Source organism: Cyprinodon tularosa, unplaced genomic scaffold (assembly GCF_016077235.1).
Source record: "Cyprinodon tularosa strain WSP-4 unplaced genomic scaffold, ASM1607723v1 ctg119, whole genome shotgun sequence".
In the NCBI taxonomy this organism is placed as follows: Eukaryota; Metazoa; Chordata; class Actinopteri; order Cyprinodontiformes; family Cyprinodontidae; genus Cyprinodon; species Cyprinodon tularosa.
In genome coordinates this window covers 1,153,647-1,174,525 of record NW_024037992.1, presented here as the reverse complement: position 1 = coordinate 1,174,525, position 20,879 = coordinate 1,153,647, and the positions used below count along the sequence as shown (strand labels likewise).

The 20,879-nt window shown below is 40.8% G+C and overlaps 1 protein-coding gene across 9 annotated transcripts in view; it reads left to right on the top strand.

Moving 5' to 3' along the window:
- The window catches only part of dab1a (DAB adaptor protein 1a), a 198,099-nt gene that overhangs the window by 74,036 nt on the left and 103,184 nt on the right, over positions 1-20,879 (top strand). For all 9 annotated transcript variants that reach the window (XM_038268832.1, XM_038268842.1, XM_038268825.1 and 6 more), the window contains exon 2: positions 8,118-8,383. In XM_038268832.1, coding sequence (XP_038124760.1) covers positions 8,314-8,383 — 70 coding nt within the window. In that variant the 5' untranslated portion in view covers positions 8,118-8,313. The remainder of the gene's footprint in view (positions 1-8,117; positions 8,384-20,879) is intronic.

The following is a 20,879-nucleotide window of genomic DNA, read 5'->3' as shown; positions in this document are numbered from 1 at the left end:
ATTTAACTGAGCTTGGAACCGTTTGAGTTTCCTAAACCTCTTTTGATTAATCCTGTTATAAGAAAGAGGACATTTTTTCTTTCCCAATTGAACATGTGATCTGTGACAGAACGGGACCTATGCTAATCTTTTTAAATGGCTATCATGGTTGCTCATCAACAAGCTAAGCTCAGAGGTGAAATGAGATAAGCGCTTGATGAAGTGGTGCCAGGGTACAAAGGTTTATCGAGTGATTTTAGGAGAGACTGACAGCACGTGTGCAGAGAAGACCGGCATATGATCTCTATGATTATCCATATTGAGATGGCAGGAGAGCTGAATGAGCAGAGCCACTAATTCAACTCTGAGCCTGATGGACAGAAAGCAGCTACTCTGAGAGTAGAAGGTGGGAGAAAGAGGAACTTTCCTTTCTCCTCTCTCTTTCTTTTGCTTTCAACTTGCCTGGCAGTCTCCACCATGGCTGCAGATGATTTCTGGGCTCTAAGCTCCTGTTGGCAGCATTTAGTTCATTGAGTCACACACACATACACAGAAGTGCACAGGGGGGACGTTCACACGCGCATATACAGATCTTCACATCACCCTCCCCGTCTGCGGCCGCTGGCAGCGCACCAGATACAGCCATCCAATTTGGCGCCCTCTCTTCCTCTCCTCCCTGTGCAGCTCCGCTGCTTCAGATTGCCGTCTAAATCCAGACTCGCTAAGCCGTGTTCACATCCTGCTGGGCTGCTACATTTTAGTCGTGAGCCGATTCCAGGTCAAACGTCCACTGTACTGTTCATTTCAACTTTTTGAAGAACGTCCCTTTGTGCAAATAATGTTTTGACATGAGAGATGCTCTCAATTATTGTTTTACCAAATGAATTTCTCGCCTAAAGTCCAAGTCAAACCCAACTTCTTTGTCCAAAGGAAACTTTAAAATAATAATAATAATCATGAAATCGAGGCTTTTTTTTTAGGAAATTACTACGAAACTATAATAATAATAAATAATTGATGTTTATTGCTCTCACAATGGAGAAATTCATGTCTGCATTTAACCCATCGCCTTGGGGAGTAGTGGGCTGCCATTGTGCGGCGTCCAGAGAGCAGTGTGGGATTAAGAGTCTCGCCGGCTGTGGGGATCAAACCGGGTACTTGCAACCTTCTCGGAGCACAAGTGCACTTCTCTAACACTAGGTCAACACTCCCCTATAGGTGGGAATTCAAATTTGTACATTATGTTTTATGTATTTATTTATACATAACTTAGCTACTATTTACCGCTTTAGAATAGTAAATATCCAATATCCAATTTAAAATAATTATTTTTGAGTGCTGTAGCGTCTCATATAATGTGTTACTGTTGCAGTGATTTTATCAGTAATAATCAATGCATGTTTCTAACCCTGATGTTTATTTACTGTTCCCCCATCATTTTGTGTGAGCTTTAACATCTCCAGCAGCGAGAACATGCATCATCTGAGCAAAAAGAGTGATTAAGGTCCATTCAACTGGTCAAATGGATGAAATCCAAAATGAAACCTGAAGATTGGTTTAAAACTTGTTTATTGGAACAATCAAATGTAACAAAATTTAATAATTTAAGGCTACGTTCACATCGCAGCCTGAAGTGACCCAAATCCGATTTTTTTTGCTCATATGCGACCTGGATCTGATCTTTTCATGTCAGTCTGAACATCACAGATCCAATTTTTCAAATCTGACCCAGTCCACGTGGCTCTGTGGTCCTGAATCCGACACGAATCTGATCTTTTCAAATGTGACCCGTGTCTGAACGACCAGGTCGCATTTATCCACCCTGATCGCCATTAGTAACCGACATAGGTCACTATTATGCGTCTTGCTACACAGAAGCAGCAAGAAAAACAAACACCATTGTGGACGATGATGCGGAGAGCAGTATTTTTTTTAACCATCGTTAAAAGATTGAGGTTTTTATGTATGGAAAGATCTCTACATTCGCTCCAGCACTACCATCCATGTTTACTTCCGTAAACACGAAACACGCTGGCTTGTGACGTCATTGCGTCCTCTACGGGACACATAAGCTGTATGAATGCAGTTCACACAGGAGATCACATACAAGTCACATATATTTGGAAATGTGGATGGTGACGCAAAAAATTTTGATTTCAGAAAAAAATTGGAATTTAGCATCAAGGCCTGCAGTGTGAACGTAGCCTAAGATTGCTGACGTTTGTTCACAAGCTAAGGTGACACTTAAAATTGTAAGCCTTTAAAGAAAAGGGATGATTAATAGTATCAAGATATTTTATCTCCTGATCCTGGGTCCAAAATGATCAATAAATTACTTCCTCGGTTATTTCTTTTCCATTTTAAAGGTTGGTCATTCTAATAAATAAATTTTTTAAGGGGCAGTGTAGAACTGCTGAGGTCTAGATGTCTGGTTTTAGGATTACCTCGCTGCATTTCTTTAACTCCACATGGTGCCTGAAAGATTTCACAGCTCCAAGAAAAGAAGCCGTGAACAATAAACAAAGAGTGGAAAGACAGGGGGAGATGGGGACCCGCTCCGGGTGAAAGCCGAGGCTCCGCAAACTCCATCCTGTCTTTTCTGAATTTACTTCCTCTGGCTTTTTTTTCTCCCCTTTTACCCCTTTGCTCATTATCTTACTCACCCACTCTATGTTCCCTCACTCCTCATTTTCTTTCCACTCTGTTCATCTCTCTTCCCACTAACCCCTCTCTCCTCAAACCCGCTCTCTTGCCATCCATTTGGTGGAACAGTGCAGCTGATAATGCCTGTAATTGGAGTGACTCACACTTTTCCAGTGTGTTTGGACCAGATAAAGAATATTGTCAGCATTTTGCCGACATGGCCTCTGCTGGCAGAATTAAATGGACTCTGTTCTGTTCTGTCTGCAGCAAATTAAAAGCCTCTCAATTCATCTGTTCTCGCCCGAGGCTTACAGGGGCCTCCTATTCACGCTGAAACACCGTGGAGAGGGGGCGGCCCAGAATAAGAGAGATTTCCCTCTTCCCCAAGAAACACCAGCCTTTTGGTTTTGCTCTGCACTAGTCAGTGTTTGTGGGAGAGAGAGAGAAGCAAAGAGAGGTCAAGACTGGTAGTCTAAGAAGTGGGGTGGTGTGGGGATAGTCAGCAAGTAGTCAGCTTCATGATGGTGCACAGCACCTAGCAGCTTTCTCTTGCTGCCTTTGTTCTGGTATCTCTTAACTAAGAAAGCCGCTTGTCTTCAAGTGTGTTTTTTTTTTTCATGTTCTTCGAAAAACAGAACAAACTGGGAGTTTGAGTACCTTTGGTTGCAAGGTTATACAGTCAGCACTTCAGACTGAAGGAGAGGCAGATGGGCTCCGAAAGGACGTAGTTTTAGGGCCAAAGGGGCCTTCAGGCTCACCAAGTGTTTGTCTTACAGAAAAAGGCCTTGAATTTTTTTTAGGGGTCATTAACCAGGATTAAAAGGTCAATTCAAATGTTCAGCAATAGTGCAAACTGGAAATCCTACCATCTCTGTTTTCCACCTTTAATATACAGTATTTAGTAAGATGGGGGTTGCTGGGAAATTCGATTTTATAAAAAAGAAAAAGATTTTTGATGATAAGTTGTCTGGATTTTATAATGGATGAAATATCACTGCTATGCTTCTTAAAACCTACATAAAAGCTCATTTATCAGGATGAAGAAAAGAGAACTTTAAACCTTAGTGTCTGAGCCAAAGCAAAGAGTCGCAACACATAGAGACGATCCAACCATATTTCTGTTTAGGCAAGGTCTAATTCATCATGATCTATTGTCATAATTTCATCCTCCCCTTCTCACATACAGGCAGTCCATGTTCGAGGGTTTGCTCTCTTTGACGTTGTCATCTGATTTATTTTTTATTTTACCAGCTTTAAGGAGTTCAAAATGGTGGTAATAAAAAAAAGAGAAGGTGTTTCCTACTTTTGACCAAAACCAGAAGTCAGCCACAATATGAGGTTCCAGTTTTCAAAAATATAATATCCTGATAATGTCTGATTGAAGGTGGGCACAGTGGTACTGTTGGTACGAGGGACGTTCAACCAGTAAGTCCCCTGACCCACTTCCAGCTGTTTGATCTAGCTGAAATGTTGCATGTGCAATTATTTATATCTCTATAGAATAAGAGGCAGATTGTTGTGAAATGCATTTAGACAGTCATGTAAAACCTTTTACCGTATGATGGGGCATCAACGCCATAAGTTACTTTAATTTCATCAAAAGTCTCCCATGGTGTGTATGGATCACTATTCAACTCTCAACAGGCTCCATTTCAGACTTGACTCATTTCAAACACCTGTAAATCAGAAGCCACAATCTGCTGCTTAATCTACAGAGATATAAATAATTGCACATGCAAAATTACAGCTTGATCAAACGGCTGGAAGTGGGTCAGGGGTATTACTTATTGATCAACCCTAGATTTCTTATTTTTGCTGAGAATGTTTTTATCTAACTTTAGCATGTTGACCCTCTGTTTTCATAGGACTCATTGATAATCTTAGTTAGGGCTCGGCAATAGGACCTCAAATCAATATGACCATAAATTGGGCAGTGTCATGATTTTATCAAGAGCTCGGACCCACATGCAGATAAACCAGCTCAGAGAGACAAGGGAAAAAGTTTAACAGGTTTTGTTGAGAAGTTTTGTGGAGATTCCAGTGTTGCTCTGAACACTGCTCAACCGGAAACTGAAAGGTGGGAAGAAACTGCGGTTAGTTCAGGTTCAATGGGAGAATTGATTCTCGAACTTGAAGAGGAGAAATGGTTGGCAGACTAAAGTTTCCAGAGAATTGGTTGACTCTTAGGGCCGGATTTATCAAGATCCAATTTTGCGTGCAGTAATTTGCGCTCGCAAACTGGAATTTTGCGCGAGGGGCTGAACCATGGTTTGCGGGTGATTTAACAAGAGTTATTGCGTAACTGGTGGCAGGTGCAAAACTGTTGGAGACGCCCTATTTAAATGATGGTTTTGCGCGTTTTGTGGTTTGCGGCAAAGTAGTTTGTAGTTTGTGCAAACTAGTGCATTACAGTGACACCCCCACCCCCTCCACAAAAAAAAATAAAATAAAATAAAAAAAATAAATAAATAAAAATAAATAATAAAAAAATAATAATAAAAAAAACATATATATATATATATATATATATATATATATATATATATATATATATATATATAAACTTTGGCAACCTTTATTCCCTAAGGTGGTATGTGGTTGAATTTCTACTTCACTGCAGTAAAAAAAAACAAAAAAAACTGGTGTTTTGTATTGGCCTGTAGAAAAATGCACTTACCAAATGGCTCACAAGAAGCGACTGTGGATAAGATGACTGCGCGTACGCATCCCCGCAGCATTGGCATGTTGCTCCACAGGCGCAAGGAGGAGGTCGGGGTTCTCCGTTAGGGCGTCAGGGCGACATGGCATTTAGAACGTCGGAAAGCACTTCTGAAAAACGAGATTGGGAGATCCCAGATGCAAAAAAGTGCAATGTTGCAAGGAGTTTTGTGATATCTGGTATTGCGTGGGTCCTCCTTGTGGCTGGCTCCAAATCCATTTGGAGTTCCCCCAACAGCTCCAAAATGGCAATGCTGGATAAACGATATGTTTTGATGATCGTTTCCTCGTTCATTGCAAAAATATTCATACAGAGTGAAAAAATGCGTTCTCTGCGTCTCCTTGCTTCATTTCGATGTCTCCTTCTTGCGACAATAACCGCTGCCATGTGTGCGCAATTGCGCATACAGACCATTTGCACCTTCTTTTGAAACGTGTTAAATATAGAGTCAGATACTGTTAGCAAAATTGCTTTCAGGTTTGATAAATCACTTTGCGAGTGCTAAATTAATGTATTTACATGTTCTCCTCCCACAAGACGCACTTTTGCGTGTAAACGCCCCATATTGCATATTCATTGCAGAAAAAGTACTAAATGGATAAGAGGCGCTATTTAGCACGTTTTAAAGACCAAATCCTTTTAGCACGCTCTTGATAGATCAGTTTGTACATTTTTTAGCGTGCGCATTGAAATAGCTCACATTTTTATACACGCAAACCTTTGATAGATCTGGCCCTTAGACTCCAGTAGGTGAGGACTGTGTTCCGAAGTTTGTCTCATACGGTGGAGGGCGGACTGGGTTACCCAGAATGCGGTTGCTTGTAGATGAACTGAGAAAGACTGACTGCCACTCAGATTTCCTGCGGTACTTGAATGGACTGTTGTGCAGATGAATCTCTTGCTCAGTTTGAAGCTCAAACGTTTCCTCCGGGAAAAGTGGATCCAAACCTCCAGTGTGATTCCTCAGCTCAGTTTGAAGCTCAGTTGATCCTTCCAGGGAGAGAAGGTCCAAAAAAATCCAGTTTGCAGGATGACTTCCTGCTGAGAGGCAAAGACAAAAAAAAACAATGTTAAGACTCAGGTTTACAAAAACTCAGTTTGACTCAGCAAAACTCAGCTTGGCTAGAGTACCCAAAACTGGCAAACACTCTGGCGTCGAGGTAGTGGCAGTCAGCAGCTTAAGAAACACTCCGTTAACGAGGAAACCATCAGCAGGTGTGTGAGGAGGCGGACCTGAACCAGGCGCCTCCTGGTGGAGGAAGGAAAACAAACACACAGACCACACAGACTGGAGTCCTAACAGGCAGTTTTACCTCGATAACGATAAATGCTCCTGCTGCTCTATCAGAAAAGAAAGCATGTGCAGGAAATGAAACTGATCTATTTATAATTTATTTATTGAATAAATCAAATAACATATTAGTATCAATTAAATGTTAAAGTCTTGTATCCATTCAGGTTTAAACATTCAAAAATGTCTCATTAAACAGGAGAAAAATGTTTCCTCTGTTGCAAACATTTCAGCTGAAATCAAAATGGAGCATTTTGCACATTTTTAAACTTAACAGCGTGGTTGTGCTGTGGTTGTAGGATGCGTTACTTCCCAACAGTCCCGACAGTTTTCAGGCAACACTTTGCATTTCGTCTTTTTTTGCTCAACATCTATGGAGCAATTTTAGTGCCACCAAACTGAACGTGCAGTGAGAACAATGTGCATCGTTTAAACTTTTTGAATTGAAAAAGCTTCCTGGATGGGAAGCGAAACGCCTTCAAACTTGGAAACAAAGTCAAGTGGATTGTTTTTAATTTTCTGTTTTGGAATCGTTTAAACGAGCCCACCCGCTCTCAAAACGGGTCTGCTGCACGCTCAACTCCGACATCGCACTTCTTCTCCACGCGCTTAGCTTCCTTTCTGCTCTCGCTCGGCTCTACAGGATTTACTGATTTAATTTCGTTTACAGCTTTGTTAGACGCTTCTTCACTGGGCTCTCCCGCCATTCCCAACCGAGGATCGGACACGGTCAGACGAGGAAGCTGTAGCAGCCAACACCATCTTTCTCTCACCTCTAACATTAAAGAAGGATCTTCAGTTTATTTTTCTGATCCAAGATCAAAAAAACAAAATCCTCATTGATTTATCTTCCCTTCTCCCATTCCTATTTAGGCCTGTGACATTTTTCCTCCGCCCTAGCTCCACGCATCAGGACGTCATCAGTCAGTTGGATCATTTTAAAAACCCTGACCCATCCTTGGTATTAGATCATAGCTTCCCTGATTTAGAGCTGTTTTTCTCAATATGTGGATAGATCTGGTCATATAGAGCTGCAGACCTGCGTGTTTTTGATTCCCCTCTGCTTTATTTAAGTTAACATTTCAACGTGCAGAATGTGGTGACAGGTTGAGGAGATTAGTGAGCTAATTAGTTAAGAGGTGCTGGTTGATTAAGTCTCACTTGACATCAGGTATAAAAGTTTTGTATAAAAGGTGATTAGTCATACTTCTAAAGCCTTGGAAATTAGCTTGGTAATTAAAGACTGAAGCATGCTGGGTAGATTATTCTTCAGTAAATGTTGTTGCTGAGCCACATTATTGACAGAAAGCACAAAGTGGAGTGCAGGTCCCTCTACTCTGTTACCATGGGCAACATCTACTCAAGGCAGATCAGAAACAAGCTCATTCTCATGCCTGCTGATAACCCTTGCTTAGTTTCGCCCGCTCAGAGTAAGCATGACCTAACAAAGCAAACCTGTTTTTTCCTGTCTGTCTCTCCATCCAGATCTCCGTGGGTGTGTGCGGGATGTTGTGTCAGGGCTAAAACCCATCCCTCTCCCATGAGCCTGTGTGCCCACGCACACACACACGGCGCCTTGACGCACGCACTCGGCGCCTACGCACCCACAGCCGGCACTGACGCTGTGAACTGGACCCTCGGAGCCCGGCAGAGCCCAGTCTAGCCCACTTGGAGCCTGAGGATGTCAACAGAGACGGAGCTTCAGCCAGCGGTCAGGCCCAGCAGCGTTAGACGGGACTCCAAGAGGAAAGGTAAGAAAGCCCTCAAAATGTACTCTTACTTTAAAGAAATACTGATTATTTTGAATGGTATCACATATATACCGTACTATCTATATATAGCAATCAGTAGGCTTATATATAGTAGTCACCACATATAGTTTAGATGACCTTGCAGAAGCATTCCTTACAATCACAATGAGAAACTGTCCCCTGGGTAGAAAATGGTGGCAGCATGATGCTGTGGGGATGGTTCAGCAGAGACAGGGTCGACTCTGAAGACATGAGGAACCTTTGAAGGAATCCAAACCAGGGTTCCCGCGGGTCCTTAAAAAGTCTTAAAAGGCATTGAATTCTTCAAAATAAAACTAAGGCCCTAATTGGTATTAAAATGTCTTAAATCAGTCTTTCGTAGGTCCGGTATTTCTCAGTTTAGTTCCACCCTTGTCTCTGCAACGCCTCCACTTATCACCAAATAAAACATAGAAAATGATATAAAGAAAAGATGGCATACTTGCAACAGGTGGAGGATGAACTGAAGAATGCATGCAGTACCATGCTATAGCTGCAAAAAAGACTTAGCACTGGTTATGTTGGGGCTTTAAAACTGATTTGTTTTGTTCCCTGCTAAAACAAAGTTTGTGAATTCAGTTAAATAATTGTTAAAATATATCTGTCATTTGTGTGTTTTTAGCTTTCTTCCTGTATGGGAAGCTTTTCAAAATTTGAAACATTAGTGCAGTGGTTTATGTTAAAATAAACCTTTGGGTTAAGTTGTTGCAAGCAGGTTTTTCTTGTGTTTCTTGTGAATTTGGTCTTAAATTTTTATTTCATTAAGTCTTAAAAAGTCTTGAATTTAACTTGCCTTATGCTGTAGGAACCCTGCAAACATGCAGCCTGAGCTACTTGGTTTAGATAAAAGCATATTAATGTTTACTAATTGCCCAGACCGAAAATCCAACAAGTATTAGTGAGTTTAAGCTGTTAGTGGCAGCGAAATGTAGTTTCTTCAAAGTATTAACGGATTTAATACTAGAGATTTTTCTTTGGAAAAAGTTTTGAAACAAATGGATTCTTTTAATTTCACTTTCCAATTTTCTGCTAGTTTGTGTTGCTTTGTCCTTTACACAAAATAATAATACGATATATTAAAAGTAGGGATGCACGATATTGGGATTTTGGCCGATATCCGATATGCTGATATTTTAAAACTCATGTAGCCGATAACCGATATCGATACCGATGTTAAAGCTGGACAAAAATTAGTAGTCATTGAAAATAGCAGTTTTGTTATCCATTTCTGACACTTTGAAAAATAATATACTGAAATATATTTTCATATGCTGATATCAAATTTATTCTTAAAAACGCGGTATCGATCTATTTTACTTTCAAAATCTCGTGAAATTTCATCATTCTGTTACAAACTCTTGTGATATTTTGCAAATTCTTGTGAGATTTTGTTAGTAAAATAGATCGATACCGCGTCAATATATCGACATATAAAAATATGGCAACATTTGGTGAATTTTCGGGGGATTTCGTAGCATAACGATGACATATAGCAATATTTCATTAGTAAAAGAGATTGATATGGTGTTTCTAAATGGCAATATATCAGCATATGAAGATATTGGGATATTTTAATGTATCAATATTTTTTCCCTCGTCTTTAGAAGTTTTTAAGTCTGTAAAAAAGAAGTTTTTGAGGAAGAAGAAGAAGTAGTATTTTTTTTTTTTTTAGACTTTAGAAACTCAGAAGCTGATCAAATATCGGGTTAAATATCGGTGGGGTGGCCGATGTCCGATATTCAGTTTTAAGGCCGATACAGATAGGGGGCCGATTATATCGTGCATCCCTAATTAAAAGTTATGTCAACAATGTGACAAATCTCAAAAGGTCTAATGAGTCGGGCTGAATGAGAGCTTTTTAATCTCGGGCCTTTGTTTCACAGCTCTGCGGAGACAAATGGGATGAAAAAAAACTATCGGACTTCTACGTGTCACACATTAATCACAGCGACACCGTGCACTCGGTCCATGCGTCAGGCTTCGGCGTGCTCATGTGTCGACGGGACATGTAATTATAATTCACCTGCAGACTGACTTCAGTTTCATGTGAAAGATTTAATGGCCTTCACATCATTCTTATAATCTTTGAACTCTGACATTTTCACAATCTGACCCGAAGAACTTCAGCTTTAGTTGCAATTAAAATGAGTCCACCATGCTGGTTAGATTTGAATGTTTCATTTTCATGTTTCTCGTTGATCCATAAAGAAGAATCATTCTCTCTATTCCTGCAGATATTTACGTCTCTTAAACCTTTAAAGACTTTCTACCTTAAAACTACAAACTTCAGTATCTTTTCTTTGCTTATATTGTGAGAAACACAAAGTGATAAATTAGGTGAAATACCTTTTTTTTTTTATTTAATTTAAATTTCAAATTAAAGTAGTGTGGCTTGGATGCTTCCCAATCCAAATATCCTGAAACCCCCAAAGAAAATCCAGTACCAGCAACTATATTCAGAAGTCACCTAAAAAGTAAAAGTTTACTTGCAAGTGGTTTCATTCAGTTTCATTATATTTATTTATATTGCGCCAATTCACAACACATGATCATCCAGTCAAAGTGATTCAAAGGAAAACCAGTTGATTGCATCGACTCATTGACTCAAAGGCAATCCCTCACACTAAGCATGCTTGTAGCGACAGTGGAGAGGAAAAACTCCCTTTTAAACTGGAAGAAACCTCCAGCAGACCCAGGTTACCAGAATAACTCCAGCTTTTCTGTGAAGGCGTTACCCAAAGTAGGAAAATGTTGACCATTGGTCTCCAAAGTCAGTATCTTATCTTTCTAAAGATTCTCAGTCATCCAAGTCATGTTCACATTTCACAAACTGAACTTTTCAAACCTTGTCAGTCAACCTCTACTTGCTTTACATCCACGGTTTTCACTGCCAATTAACAGGCTTTTGCTAAGCTGCAACCGTCTGTATCAGGTGTGTTTAAACATGGAAACCTCTAAACCCTGAAGGACACCTGTCCTTGAGGACAGACTTTGGACACTCCTGATGTAAACAAGTAATTCACCAGGCATGTCAGAATCAAGTTTGGTTTAATGTAGAGTAAGGCCATAAAACAATATCACAAGTGGAGTGGTGGTTTAGTAGCAAGAGAGCAGGGCATTTACTTCCTGGAGGCGTTATAATTTTTCTTTTTACAACTTCACCAACTTCCAAAACACATTAGAAGGGTCAATGATCTGGTGAAGTGAGCACTTCAGTAACACATGAAGTTCTTGAAGGCAAAAGTACTGACAGACCAATGTTTTTGTGGCCTTCATCACGGTCGTCCTGAAGAGGCTGCAGGATCATCTTTTTGGGTCTCTGAGTGTCAGGCTCAGAACAAGAGGGCCTAATATTCAAGGTAAAGAGAAAATAAGGATTAACAAAATGTGTTTTTAAGACTTAACAGTAGAAAACAGGGACAGCATCCAAGGCAGGAACCATAGAAGAAGGAGAACAAAGGTTAGTGACCACATCTGTCTGGTGGAGAATAATGAATGCGTGAGTCACTAACCTGGTCTTAAAGTTCAGTCCTTGCCAAGTGGACGAGGTTGGTTCCAGCCAGTCAGTCGCTAACAAGATGTAGGTGGGCGCTGCCGAAAGAGTCCCAGAAGCTGTAATCCCGGAGGTCGGAGGACATGCAGGAGATCAGAATCGAGCAGAAAAAGAAAGGCAGGATAATCCAGTGGGCGAAGCCAAAGTTGATATTGAGGACCTGCTCAGGAATCAAAACCAGGATATAAGAGATCCAAAGAGGTACTGGTGTCAGAAATTCAGGTTCACTAAACAGGCAAAATCGAGCAGAAGTCCAGGGTCAGGTCAGGCAAACAGATCAGAACATGGACAGGCAGGCTCAGAGGTCTAGAGGCAGAATGGGTCAGGATCAGGCAATCAGAACATAAAGGAACACTGGAGAACTCTCACCAAAGGCTCGAATAATCTGGCACTGATGACTGGGAGGAGGCAGGTTTAATAGAGGTTGAAGCAGGTGGATAAGATGAGAACTGGATGCAGCTAGGCAGGTGAATGAAATGAGTAATCAAGCCAGTTATCAGCACCAAGATCATGACGCTGAGCAAGATACTTAACCCTATAATGTTCTCCATGGGCTGCAAGCTGTTCACTGTGCTCAAAGGGCATATTTTGTTGTGTTATAGAAGTGCCGTGACAGATCAAGGTGATTATGAAATTAAAATGGCAGACTGAGAAAGAAGAACATTTATCAGAAAATAAGTCCAAGTAACTTTACAGAAGCTGCAGAAATCCACAGCTCAGGTTAGAGAATCTATTGATGGGAACAGAGTTCTTTGTACAATCCACAAATCTGGAAAAGAAGCTTGAAGAAAGCAGCTATGGACAGAAAGCTTTAGGACTTTCTGTTTGCCAGTTTCAGCAATGGATGGACTGTGGCACAGAGGCAGGCTGGTCTGAAATGGTGTCTGCCTAAACACAGGACTCGGGTCACTTTTCTGAATTTTATCCATGAAAATATTCCATATTCTTCTTCATTACAGTTTCATCTGAAACCAAAACTGTAGAAATATTTTCGGGTTATTGGCTACACACCAGCATATTAGGAAATGTACAGTGATGGAGATTCATTAAACTTTTTTTTAGAATTATGTGCTTTTACACAGCGCATTTAAAAATCTGGTCTTTACACTATGAGCTCATTTGGTCGATCTGTTTAAAAAAATCCCACTACAGTGAAGTTTTTGGTCCTAATCTGAAAGAAATGTGACCAAGCTTGAACCACTGGATGCTTCGGCAAGGCACTGTTTCTCTCTGAGCTGCCTCATTCTCCTGGATCTCCTCCTGCACTGCAAAAAATCTGAATCTAGATAAGTCATTTTTTATCAAAATAAGTGCATTTGTTCTTGGATTGAGGAGGTAAAAGAGACATTTTGCCAGTGGAACAAGACAATTTACACTTAAAATAAGAAAACACAATTGCATTGTCTTATTTCAAGTGCATTTTATCTAATTATCTTATTTTAAGAGTAAAATTACTCATTCCATTGGCAAACTGTCTCATTTACCTGCTCAAATTAAGGGTGAATACACTCAATTTAAGAAATTTTTTACTTATTTCAAGATCGTTTTTGCAGTGTGTGTTTATTTATTCTCTCTCTTGCCCTACAGTTGCGTTTTTAAATAATGAATCTTTTATCCATCCATCCATTTTTGGTGGTGAGGGGTACTGCTGCCTATCTCCAGCTTAAGTCGATTGTACCGACTCTAAAACATTCAACACAAAGCAGATATTAAGCCAAAACTGTATAAAACATAAAAACTTTTGACATCCATCCATTACAGTGTTGCCAACTCAGCGACTTTGTCGCTATATTTAGCGACTTTCCAGACCCCTCCAGCGACCATTTTTCAAAAAAGTGACTAGCGACAAATCTGGCGACTTTTTACGGTGTCACTGGCGGCTTTTGGAGACTCTTATGTGAAAGCATGTATCGTTCCTACTCTGCCGTGGGGCGCCTCCCCCATCCCAACCCCGTTCTCCCGCAGGAGTCCCTCTCAGCGCTGCAGTCAGAGCCGCAGGATGTTTACCCTCAGCAGCCAGACTGCAAATGATGGCGCAATTTGATCATGCAGTGCCGCTCCGCCCTGACTTACATTCAAGGCGGGAGGGAGCGGGATGTAAATGTAAAATGTTATTTGCTCTAAAAAAAATAACTGAATTTGAATTATTTTATCTTAAAGCTACAGTGTGTAACTTTTAGCGACATCTAGCGGTCAGACTGCAGACTGCAGCAACATGAACATCTCCCCCCCACCACTTCTCCCCCCCAACAGTACGGCGAGCGTTACGGGACGTCCACATCACCTACCTTCTCAAGTGATGAGGTTTGTTTACATAGATCATTTTATAGATAGTATTTCATTAGTCTGTGTAGGGTATAGATTTCATGTAGACTTTAGATAATAAATATACCCGTTATTTTTTCTACATTGTTGTGACGTTTTGGCGATCTCGCAATCGCTAGTTTGTTGGCTCTGCGCTGCCGTAGCGCAAAGATGTCTGCCTCCATGGCTGCGAGACCCGCTCCTATGTAATTATAAATAACGAATTCTAAGGCAACGCAAATATTAAGGTTAAGAGGCTGAGCTGGTAGATGATGATAAAATAATGTTGTTATGTATAATATATTACATTTCTGACTGTATATCCCTGTAATTATTACACACTGTAGCTTTAAATAAATAACAGCATTTGATTCAGTCAGTCACTTAATCACCTTGTCCATTGTGTTTGCACATCACTTCCTGTGGCAGATTATGCAAATTAGGCGATGACGTCATTTAGCGACTTCTAGCGACTTTTAGCACAGCCAGTAGCTACTTTCCTTACTGAGGAGTTGGCAACACTGCTCCATTATCCGCCTCGCTTATCGCAGCTGGGGTCACAATGTATGCTGGTGTCTATCTCCAGCAGTCTACGGGCGGGAGGCGGGGTCCACCCTGGACAGGTCTCCAGTCCATCGCAGGGCAACACAGAGACAAACAGGACAAACAATCATTCACACACACACCTAAGGAGAATTTAGAGAAGCCAATTAACCCAACAGTCATGTTTTTGGACTGGGAGGAAGCCGGAGTACCCAGAGAAAACCCACGCATGCTCAGGGAGAACATGCAAACTCCATGCAGACAGACCCTGGGCTGGGAATCAAACCCGGAACCTTTTTGCTGCAAGGCAGCAGTGCTACTCATAGAGCAGCCCATGAATCTGTTAGTTTGATCTGTTTATTATTAATTTAAAAAACACAGCAACCTGCCAGAGAAACGCTCTTATGTGAAAGTGGAACAAGAAACAAATGTGAGATTTATGAATTGTCCAGCAAATGCAAACTGCTTTTACTTTATTCCACTGCAGAGCTTTCCTTGTTAATGAAGTATGTTGAACCGCTTCAGCTTCTCTTGAATTCCCTTTTCACAATGCAGGAAAAAAATCTCCTGATGTTCCAGTGCAGCATTTCAGCAACGCTGCATTCACTCAGATGTGGTTTAATTAATATAATTGCATAATAGTCATTAACTGTTACTAAAAGGTTGATAAAATGATTTCTTCTTCACTTCTCCCTCCAGAGGAGCTGCAGTCGACTGTCAAAACAGGGCAGAGAGATTGGTTTGCTAACAAGTTGGCAGAGAATCAGCGCTGTTTTATCCACAGTGCTCTAATTCAGTGCAGTACAGTGACAGCTGAAAAATAAATGTCAACACTATTTATTTAGAGTTTATTCAGGTTGGAAGGCATGGCTGCAAATGAAAACTGTGTATCTTACCTTTGGCAATAGGCTTTTATTAATATGAGAATATTGGTCTAAAGATAGTAGTTTATTAATAATAATTAAAACCTGTTATGAAGGATATAAAATTCTCCTTAGGAGGGTTAATAGCACAAATGAATAGAAGCTGTAACAGAACGGTTGCTACCGGAGACTGCAACCATATTTCATGACTTTATTTATACAGAACAATTTTTATGAAAGACTGTTAAGGTCTGAGTAGAAAATGCTGCAGGCTGCAAACTTTCCAGATGATTTTTTTTTTTTACCTTTTCAAGGTTTCTAGTGTCATGATTTTATCTAAAGCTCTGACCCACATGCAGAAGACCAAACAGAGAGACCAGGGAAAAGTTGAACAGGTTTTATTGAGAGTAGGTTGAGATGAGTCCAGTGCTGCTGTCGAACCGGGACTGAAAAGTGAAAGGGGAAGATTCTGCGGTTAGTTCAGGCTCAGTGGGAAATTTGTGTCTTCGATTTCAAGAAGGGAATTAAGGCAACAGGACTCACGTTTCCGGAAAAAGGTGTCTCTTGTTGAATCCAGTCGGTGTGGGTTGTTCCAGTGAATGACTTGCTTGTTGGAGGGCGGACAGGGTTTACCCACCAGAAACATGGTGTTTCCTTGGTGAACGGAGGAGCTGACTGCCACTTAGTTTTCCTGCGGTACTTGAACGGTTCCTTGTGGAGATGAATCCCCTGCTCAGAGAGACGCCCAAACAATCCCTGGGGAAAAGTAGATCCAAACCACCAGCTTGAATCCTCAGCTCAGCTTGATGCTCAGAGAATCCTTCCAGGGGGGAGAAGGTCCAAAACATCCAGTTTGCAGGATGACTTCCTGCCAAGAGGCAAAGACAAAAACAGCAAGGTTAAAACTCAGGTTGACAAAAACTCAGTTTGACTCAGCAAAACTCAGCTTGGTTAGAGTACCCAAAACTGGCAAACACTCTGGCATCGAGGTAGTGGCAGTCAGCAGCTTAAGAGTCCTCCGTTAATGAGGCAACCATCCGCAGGTGTGTGAGGAGGCCAACCAGAACCAGGCGCCGCCTAGTGGTGGAGGGAAGACAAACAAAACCCCAACCCACACAAACTGGATTCCTAACATCTAGTCTACTTTGTGTTCTTCTTTTGTTAAGTTATAAAAACTAAACAAGCTCCTTTATGTCATATAATTGTAATCATTTTATCAGGTTATAACATAAATAAGAAATAATGTTTCTACTTTGGTGGCTTAGTCTGCGGTGTAAAACTGGGTCAAGCTCCTGTCACATCTGGCAAAAACGCTGGCATAGGTTGGATACGTTATGGTTACGTTTTGTATAAGTTATGAGCACGCCAAAGTACGCTGCAACGCGTCGACATACGGCGAGTACGGTGTATGCCAGCGTATGCCATACTGCATAAGTTACAGGTAAGTTTTCTGATCGTTGACATACATTAAGTATTAAGTTACTCATCGCTAAGTATCATCGGGGAGCAGCTTTAACTGATGCAGCGTAATGCCCATGAAATGATACTTGTGCATCATTTCATGGGCATTACGGTGCCGTGCGTTGTGCATAAGTTAGGCTGTCATTGGACATAAGTTCTGGACTCGTTATGAATACTCTATGTATACGCCCAGAATTGGAAAAAAAATACCTGGAAAGTTCAGCCTATGCCAGAGTTTAAGGAGATTCTTGGATGTCAGGCTGGATAAATCGACAAGGTGTGACAGCGCCCTCAGGAATAGAGCTGGATTTGCAGAGATGTCACCACGTTCTTTTCTCTCTTGTTGTCATGCCACAATCGACATTTTTAATACTTTTAAATAGTGTTGCACTGATACTGATACCTGTATACGGCGGGGCCCCAATCCAGCACTACAATGGTATCGGTATCAGCGAGTACCAACAAATAGGGCACTGATACCATTTTTAGAGCCAAAAGTTTAGTCAACTATTGTCACCCCTTCCATGTGGGCAATTAAAAGTTCTACTGGATTCACTTTGTCTTTTTCCTGCTTCACTAAGGTAGGCAGCAGCTTGACAAAGCCATGATGGCAATTATTTTACATCCAAACAGTATGCAGTTCTTCATAGATATATCAACATGTTCTCATTATCAGATCGTATGAAATCGTACGAAAAGTTATGCACAGTATTTTGTACGTTTTGGACGTTTTTCCTCGAAAAAACAGATCAGTGCGCATGCGCAGCCAGACAGACGAAAAAAGCAGATCCGCGAACGGACGTAAAACTGGGAAAAACAGTGCAATAATTACTTCTTGATGTCTCTCACTAGGTTGCTTGCTGTTTTGTACCTTAGGGTCAGGGTTACGGTTAATTGTATGTTAAATTCGATGTTATTGAATGGTACGTAAGATGCGCATGCGCAAGGATATCTTGTCTCGAGGCAATACGTAAAAATACGACGAAATATGACGAAAAAAACGTCTAAAATGTACGAAATTAATGTGCACAACTTTTCGTACGATTTCATACAAACTGTTAATGAGAATACACTGGATATATACACACAAATCAATTTAGAACAGATGGTGTCAGTATGGTATACTGCACAGCCAGGTATCGGTTAATCGGTATCTGAGCCAAAAAGAATGGCATCCCTGAGTCCCCAACTGGTCAAAGAATTTTCTCTGTTGAACTGGCCTGCCATTGGAAACGCTTGAAAAATTCACTGTGCACAAGCAGACAGAGGGTCTGCAAAACATAGCATGGGATTAAATTAGGTTTTTATTGGATGTCATGCTAATGAAGTCCTTCAGCATTGGTGCGTCTGTGATTGAGACACAATCTAAGGAATTCTTCACCAGTTTGCGAGTAAGCCATCAATATAGCACAGCAGGTTATACTGAAATAAGCAACTGAGACAACAAGTGAGCACTTCTCAGGTAACAACTTCTATCTTTTTTTTTATCTACAACAACTCAACTCAATTCCACGTCACTAGATGGGTAAATTTGTATAAAGTATATAATCAAACCACCAATACAGTCACATTCAAAACTGATTCACCTAGATTCCAGTTTATTCCCCATGTAGTTATGTGCCAAGTTGTGAATTATAGGCTATTTTGCCTTAGCCTGACGTAGTCCTACTCAATTCAAGTCAGAATGAGTCTGATGCTGCTCCATAGAGCTGTAATTATGGGGCGTATTTCGAACGAACCGGGAAAAAAAATGCCTCTGCACTCAATTGGATAGACCTACAACCAATAAGAGCAACGAGTGCGTGACGTATGTTAAGCAACGCATAGTTGTTGTCAACAAAAATCAAAGCGTGCAGTTGCACGCCTAGAATAAGAAGATGAGCCTTGATCGCGTTTCTCTGTTCCTCTTTTAAAATTAATTTGCTGTCGTTATCTTCTAGAACAGACCTAATATCAGAATCTACTCACCTCAACTCTCCAGCGGCAGCCATTGTTGTTGTCACCTAAGCGCGCTTTGGTCACATGGTTGATTATATTACTGTTGATCATCTGTCCATCATCGTATAAAGCCCGCCCTGACAATTTGATTGGATCGCCAGAGAGTGGGCGATCATACTCGCGTTACTATGGAGCAATGCCAGGCCGAACTTCCCGGCCTCAATCCTTGTGGGCGGGACTAAGTTCGGAATGGCACCCAGGCTAGTCCTACTGTACATGCTCGTCCCGTTAGCTATCATTTTGACTTTCAGGCTTGTATCTGTGGTGAGCTACAGTTTCAGGCACTGAAGCTAACCTTTCTCACCACAGTTCTAAGTTCGGAATGGCACCCAGGCTAATTTTGCCTATTTGTTCAATGAAAAACTAACCAAAAATGGTGGTAGTAGAGATGTTTTCCTGTAAAGACTTGATTCCCAAGAAAATGTAAATGAGTTTTGACCTAACCAGGCACAGCTGGAACTAAATCTGCATCTCTGGAAGGTGGAAGCTGGAAGAGAAATACCAGTCACTCCATTACCCAGTCATTGCCCAACTTTGTAATGTGAATCTACTAAATGCTAGAAAATAGTATTTTTTATTGTTCTACAAGTTACCCCAAAGCAGCTTCTTTGGCAGCTAATCAACGCTGCTTTAAATCACTGGAACGCCGCTACAGTCTCCTGGATTTATCACAGAAAATGTTCATCAGTTGAGGTATTTCCGCCTCGTTGTGTGTCGTACTGTATTTATAACGGCCATAAAAGTGTAAATAAAACTTTCAGTGATGCCTGTCTATCTTCCATGATGTGACAGTGAATGCAATTCCAAGTTCTAATAACTTCCACTGCTGTCATCACATGGAGCCAACTGTCATCGCCGCTCTGCACTGCAAAAAATATAAACCTCAATAAGTTATTTTTTCTTAAAATAAGTGTGTTTTTCCTTGATTTGAGGAGGTAAAACAGACACTTTGCCAATGGAACAAGACAATTTCCTTTTAAAATAAGAAAAAACTATTTTATCGTCTTATTTCAAGTAAATATTATCTAACTATCTTATTTTAAGAGTGAAAATACTCATTCCATTGGCAAATCATCTTATTTACCTGCTCAAATTAAGGCTAAATATACTTAATTTAAGCAATTTTTTACTTATTTCTGGATTGTTTTTGCAGTGTGGGAAAATATCAGCCGTCTCCCTCAGTGGGATTGAGGCGAGGATGTGTGGGAGGGTGTATCTGGAGTGTAGCTGGTCGTCAGCGGTATGAAAAGAGTGGTTAAAGGTTATGGCTGTGCAGCTGTTAGCCTTTGTGTTTGTGTGCGAGCGTCTCTTTGCTTGTCTCTGGTGTGCGATTAGCAAACACATTATCTGCTTTGTGTGGATATTATGCACACATCCAGTCTATCTGGCACAATCACCGCAGTCATTTACTCTGATATCTTTCCCCGGGGAATCTTAGAGCACAAACAACTGCATTTTGTGAGTGTGAGCGTTAGTGTGTGTGATGTGTGCTTTCTATGAGAGGTAATCAGATCCGCTCCCTCCAATCAGACAGTGATTGAATTCAATTGGTTGTGTGCTGTTATTATTGTTGTGAAGGTGGATGCTGGATGACGGAAGACAAAACCAACACTCTGCTGGAGATTGTGACACATGCAAAACATATTCCAGGACAACTTTTCTATGGTTTTTTTGTACTATATACACTCTTTATGCACCATTTGTTGTATTTTTTAATTTTTTTTTCATCTTGTTT